A 5,706-nucleotide genomic window follows, 5' to 3' on the forward strand; every position below is an offset into this window, starting at 1 on the left:
CACTTCCATAAATCACCTTCTCTCTTTCTCCCTTGCTAAGAACAATGACTACAAAACAGTACTGGTCAGAGTGATCAACTGTGGCTACTGTCTTTATAGAAGGTGCTTTATTCCTTTATGGGTTAAAGAACTGTATACTTGTACGTGAAATCCAAGCCGATTTGATAACACCTCTCTCATTTCTTTCATTGTTTGATCATCATACTTCTGAGTGTTGTTGTTGATTATGATGCAGTATCCTTGAGGAATCTTAGGGTCTTCACTCACATGATAAAAGGCTATTTAAACAAATAAAATATACAATCAAAAAGATTATTTTACCTTTTACACTTCTTGCGTCAAAATCAGGTGAGTGTTTTTTGGGCAATAGCAGAGTGTTAGGGCTTTGCTCTTCAGCTGCAGGAGTCAAATATTCAGCAGGTGTTAAATCCCGTGCTAAAAACATATATACATTATAATTATAAAATAAAATTTATCTTCTTACAAAGAGGAATCTGCCTGCTAGATCTAGTTACAGTAAGAGAACTACCAAGGATTGCATTGCTCATAGAAACTGCAGCTGGGGTAGTCTTAGTCTTAAATAACAAATGTGGAGATTGTGAATTTTCTATGCGTAGCACAGCTGGTGAAGAGTGACATCTCATAATATTTTTAGGTGGCTTAGGAGGTGTAGCAACTAAACATTCTACAATTTGTGGAGCAATTGATGCATTTTGAACAGCAGGAGCTGGCTGGGCCCGGAGTGAGGAGTAAAGTAGAAGAATTTTCCAAAACTGCAACTGATTTGAGGAACTTGAACTTCATCATTACTTTGATGACAATATTGGACACAGTTAATGACAATAGTGAGCAAGTCCAGTAAGTGTTTATTGAAGCCATGGTTTTCAATGACATACACTAACTCTTGTCCCCCAACTGCCCTCCCTAGTGTCTCTTAAAGCAGTGTGATTGCTAATAGTAGCATATGCATGAAGTGTATCTGCTTCATTGGGTACTTTAATTTGACTAGAAGTAGAAGGACCACCGTCATAGACAACACTATCTTGTCGATTGAGCGATACCACTCTATTATGCTGATTCCCACGACATGCTTGAACAATGAAAACTTTTGGTTTCTCACCAAGCGAGAGGCAGTTACTGGCAGAAAAATATTGAAAAATATCGTCAAGTTTCATTGCTTGGCCATCGGATGCATAAACAATGTTTCCTTCATCTCCATGACTCAGTATAATGACAAAGAAAGTACAAAATTCTGAGTGATCCTTCTGTTGATAGTGTCTTAACGTTGATTCTAACTGTTTTTTTGTAACGTTCCTCTTCAATTCTACCGTAAAATTAAGAAAATTGCCAAACAGTTCTTCTAGTTTGGTGGCATCTTGGTTGCTCCCAACCCTCTCAGCTAGATTACCTCCAGTGAACTCAACATTGTTGATAATGAGACAGTGTCCTATTGGGTTGGCATCCATTGGATAACAGCCTGTTAAGGAAATTATGCAAAAATTGGTCAAAAAGAAGGTGAACTATTTACATACTTTCTTTGTTTTGTCTATCCATTCTTTCTGCTCTAGACAAAACACTTCAGTCTTCCCAACTATAATAATCAAATTCATTGTCCAAGACATACCATATTATCGACACTTCATGATTAACAATTAGATGTGTGTGGTATCATTTATGTAAGTGACAATGAATAAATGATTTTCACACATCTATAATAAACATTATATTTCTGGCTAGTGTATCCCCTGAACTTTGTCTATTACTTTGGCATATTGTTCATGTAATGATTCTATGTACTCATCAAGCTGCTGCATTGCTTTGGCCTCTGATATCTTATAAAATTTGATGCAATTTGATATCAGCTCAAATAACTCTGGCGGTATGATCAAGACATCATTTGGTGTTACCAACTGACATTCCACCATTAGTACATTAACATGTTCCATTAATTGTCTATCCACTTCAATAGCAGCTTTCACTTTCTTAAGTTTAGCCATTGAAATAAGCCTGTCTGTTACAGAAACAGCAAGTGATTTTCCCCGAGCGCTAGGAATAACAGGTAGTCTTAGTGTTGTCCGCAATGCCAGAGCTGTCCCAGCTTGTTTCCATGAAGGTGGCATTCCTTCTGAAATGTGTAAGGATTTGCATACCTGCATTATATTTCCCCTGCTGATTTTTAGCAGCCTAATGGTATCTTCTCTTATCACAGCTAGAAGTCTAAAAGCTAGAATCAATTCAACCTGTTTCTGATTGCTATCAACAAGTCCTGACTCTTGTTTTTCATCTCTTTCCCTTGCTTCACTTCTACACAAAGTATAAACAGATAGTATATTATCATAATTATACACACTTACAAAAAATATGAACTTATTGAATAAGTTCCTTAACTAAAAGCACTACATAATTTAGTTAGCTTAACAAGGCATTACAATGTACACTTATCTACACTTTGTAACATATGCCATATTAGTACATTCACACACACACACACACACTTACTTTAATAGCTTCAGAATGAGGCTGTTTTTTAGATTATCAATGAACCTGATATTATGTTCACTTTGAAGCACACTAAAAGCTTTCTGTGAACTTTTCATTATACTTTGAAAATCAACATCCACTATAGAATTCTTTATCGTTTGCAAGAGGTACTGTAGAACGGTTTCTTCCATCTGTACTTTATCGTTGATGATAGAAATGAAAGAGTGAGGTATATCTAGTGAGATAAGTTCATTATAAAAGAAAGCATAACCTTTGTCGTTTAAATTAGTTTCGAAGAAAAACACTTTTGGGGTATTATTATCACTTTTAAAAGGAGTAACTATATCAGATATCTCAAGTTTTTTGGATTTTCCTATACCTAACATAACGATAATGAGACAGTGAATGTCAGAGTGATCAATTGTGGCTACTGTCTTCAGAAGGCGCTTAATTCCTTTACGAGTTAGAGAACTGTATATTTGTACGTGAAATCCAAGCTGATATGAAAATACTTTTCTTATTGTTTCCATTTTCCCATGGCCATATTGTGAGAGGTTGTTGTTGATGACTATACAGTATCCTGGCTTTTTATAACTAAAGGACCCTATATAAAAACAAACATCATTAATCACACCATCACTATGATAATAATAATAGTAGTACCTGATAAAAAATGAAGATTGATTTCTGATTCCGATGCCAGACTGGAAGAAAAAGAAAATCTTGACATAGAATAAGATGAGCTCTCACTGTACTGGTGTCTTAAACTAATGAAAGATGTAGATGCAACTAGCTCACTCGTTGCTGAAGGAGTTGCCATCGGTAAGCTGATATTAGAGCCATGTGAGTAACTCCGCCTCTCTCTTGACCTTGTGTAAAAATGATTCGGTGTTGAAGACATTGAGGTAGCAACTAGTTCAGTGTGCATGGCATTTCTGGGGCTAGAAGATACACGTTTGGGCAAAGTCTTTTGATTAAACATTATTTCGCTTGAGCTGGCACTTGAAATCATGGAACTTGTTTCTGAATGAGTTCGTGAAGCAAAAGAGAAATTGACAGAGAGAATAATATCCTTTCTGATTGAAGATGTCACTTCGCAAGCTTGCATTCTATCCTCGTATTTTTTTTTTGATAAGCTTTGATTGACTTTCTTCATCAGCTCTTCCAGATTCACTTTTTTGAACTTTATTGCAAAGCGTCTGATGACAGTAACTAATTCGTTGATAAACCAGCTACCGTTAATAAAATGTCTTAGAGCTTCGTATTCATCGATTGTGGCAAAAGCATAAAAAAAGTCAACTTTATCAGGAGTACTGGAGTCAATCTGGTCACCTGACAGGCCACCACCATCGTGTAATAAACCACGAAACATAAAATCAAGACTACCGCCTGACTTAGTATCAGTAGAGACAGTTTTATTATGCTTAGAACCCCGGCAGGCTTGAACAATGAAAACCTTAGGCTTGTTGGCAAGTGTGGGGCACATTCTTGATGTGAAATAATCTGAGATCTCACTTATTTTAATTGATTGACTATCAGAAGTATAGATCACATTCCCAGAATCACCATGACTAAGTATAACAACAAAGAATGCATCATACGCCGAATGGTCAATCTTATAAAATTTGATCAGTTCTTGGTGTAGTTCCTGCAGAGTTGGATCTGCAATCATGGTCACTTTAAAGTTGAGAACATTTTCAAACACATCCTTAATGCTAGCAGCATCTATGCTACTTCCAGGCCTGTCCTCATGCCTTTTAAAATGAGCTATATTGATAAGCAGGCAAAGGCCCTGAGGAATAGACCCCATAGGATAATGACAATCTATAAAATAAAAAGAACATAAGTGAAATTGTACTGTTCTTACAAGATAAAAAGGCTCACTTTCGTCAATTTCTTCTGGCCAAGAGTCTGTAGGTGATGTTGGGAATGGAGGAGTTCCTGGGAATTCGGCCATTGCTTTAACCTAAACCTTGAGCTGAATGAGCTCGATCTTGAGTCGAGCAAAACTGGCTGCGCCTAAGCTTGGTGTAATCAAAGGCGGGGCTTTTAATTATTAACCCTTTAAACAGGGCACTGCCCAGTACTGCAGTGGCCACTTTAATGACTTTATACCCATCATTGTAGTGCAGGAAAGGGTTGTCAAACTTGGTTCTCTGAGCACTCTGAGCAAGAACTGTTGTTATCCAAGGATTGTAACAGGTCCTTTAGATTATGGGACTCATTACATGTACAGGTACATGTAGGTTTTAATATGAGTAGATCATCTGTCTGTGATGACGATTGTTTCCCCCTATGCAATAAGATTATCTACATCTCTGCCTCTTATGTAGTGCTGGGTGATAATACTGTGATATATTAAAATTCACGATAATTAATATATTGTGGTATCGATATTTATTAATAATTATCAAAGGAAAATGTTGATTACATAACGATGCCCACATTTAATGGTTATAATATCTTAATAATGATTAATTAACTATAGCAGTAATATCTCAAAAATTACAAAACCGTACTTTTTGGAAAGCAGCTGAAGTATATCAAGCCAAAGAAGGTTTATATAGCTCTATTTGGTTGTTTTAATAATATTAAAGTTAATGGGTGTGGCTTAATAACTTATCGATAATAGATATCGATATCTTTATTTTTACGCAATTATCGTATTATTTCAAAATTTTCAATATCACCTAGCACTACTCTTATGACATCACGTACATGCTATACAAGTGTACATACATCATTGTTATGATCATGTATATACATGAAGCCTATTTAAACAAGCGTAACAGGGTAAAAAATATTCCTATAATTGATTTCACCACCTTTCAAGTACAACTTGGTCATTATTAAGACTTATAGAGGTTCTCTCTACCTTCTAATGCTTCTAGAGAAGTCTTTAGACAGTATCTATATGTTCTCTTGCTGTTAGAAAGCTCTTAACTTTGTCCCATGTGTAAACTGCCATTTTGTTTGCCGTGACCACACCCGCTCACGTAAAGGAGCATGGGCGGGTGGTTGCTAAGGCTTGTTATTTCTCCAATACAACATGTATAGAAGAAATGTAAGTGTGGACATACAAATATATATATATTTATAGATAGCGCGACGGTGAATTCAATTATAGGAACGACCTGGGGGCTTCGCCCCCAGGTCGTTAAAAACCATCCCAAAATTCATAGAACTTAACCTTTAATCAAGTAAACTGTTTTCTAGGTCTGCACT

General features: G+C 36.2%; 3 protein-coding genes across 3 annotated transcripts; all 3 read right to left on the reverse strand.

The window, feature by feature from the left end:
- Nucleotides 1–12: 12 nt before the first annotated feature.
- Nucleotides 13–828, reverse strand: LOC109586429 (uncharacterized). Its single transcript, XM_020002613.1, has 3 exons — nucleotides 485–828; nucleotides 322–435; nucleotides 13–278 (listed from the first exon to the last, which is right to left on the reverse strand). Exons 1-3 carry the CDS (start codon nucleotides 642–644, stop codon nucleotides 94–96), a joined length of 459 nt encoding a protein of 152 aa, XP_019858172.1. The 5' UTR covers nucleotides 645–828; the 3' UTR covers nucleotides 13–93.
- Nucleotides 829–884: 56 nt separating this feature from the next.
- Nucleotides 885–1,922, reverse strand: LOC109586426 (caspase-9-like). Its single transcript, XM_020002609.1, has 2 exons — nucleotides 1,533–1,922; nucleotides 885–1,477 (listed from the first exon to the last, which is right to left on the reverse strand). Exons 1-2 carry the CDS (start codon nucleotides 1,552–1,554, stop codon nucleotides 885–887), a joined length of 615 nt encoding a protein of 204 aa, XP_019858168.1. The 5' UTR covers nucleotides 1,555–1,922.
- Nucleotides 1,734–4,438, reverse strand: LOC109586427 (uncharacterized). Its single transcript, XM_020002611.1, has 5 exons — nucleotides 4,366–4,438; nucleotides 3,865–4,305; nucleotides 3,145–3,813; nucleotides 2,500–3,085; nucleotides 1,734–2,304 (listed from the first exon to the last, which is right to left on the reverse strand). The coding sequence occupies exons 1-5, from the start codon at nucleotides 4,436–4,438 to the stop codon at nucleotides 1,734–1,736; spliced, it is 2,340 nt and encodes a 779-aa protein (XP_019858170.1).
- Between the last annotated feature and the right edge of the window lie 1,268 nt (nucleotides 4,439–5,706).

This window comes from Amphimedon queenslandica, unplaced genomic scaffold (assembly GCF_000090795.2).
Source record: "Amphimedon queenslandica unplaced genomic scaffold, v1.1 AMPQUscaffold_12876, whole genome shotgun sequence".
Classification (NCBI taxonomy): Eukaryota; Metazoa; Porifera; class Demospongiae; order Haplosclerida; family Niphatidae; genus Amphimedon; species Amphimedon queenslandica.

Excerpts from the sequence above, each read along its gene's own strand:
- LOC109586426 (XM_020002609.1), bottom strand. The coding sequence starts at position 1,554 with ATGGATAGACAAAACAAAGAAA. Across the intron at positions 1,478-1,532 it reads GGATAGACAAAACAAAGAAA|GCTGTTATCCAATGGATGCC; the intron begins GTATGTAAATAG and ends TTTCCTTAACAG.
- LOC109586427 (XM_020002611.1), bottom strand. The coding sequence starts at position 4,438 with ATGGCCGAATTCCCAGGAACTCCTCCATTCCCAACATCACCTACAGAC. Across the intron at positions 4,306-4,365 it reads GCCAGAAGAAATTGACGAAA|ATTGTCATTATCCTATGGGG; the intron begins GTGAGCCTTTTT and ends TTTATTTTATAG. Across the intron at positions 2,305-2,499 it reads CTCATTCTGAAGCTATTAAA|AAGTGAAGCAAGGGAAAGAG; the intron begins GTAAGTGTGTGT and ends TACTTTGTGTAG.
- LOC109586429 (XM_020002613.1), bottom strand. The coding sequence starts at position 644 with ATGAGATGTCACTCTTCACCAGCTGTGCTACGCATAGAAAATTCACAA. Across the intron at positions 436-484 it reads TAGCAGGCAGATTCCTCTTT|CACGGGATTTAACACCTGCT; the intron begins GTAAGAAGATAA and ends ATATGTTTTTAG. Across the intron at positions 279-321 it reads TGACGCAAGAAGTGTAAAAG|CCTTTTATCATGTGAGTGAA; the intron begins GTAAAATAATCT and ends TTGTTTAAATAG.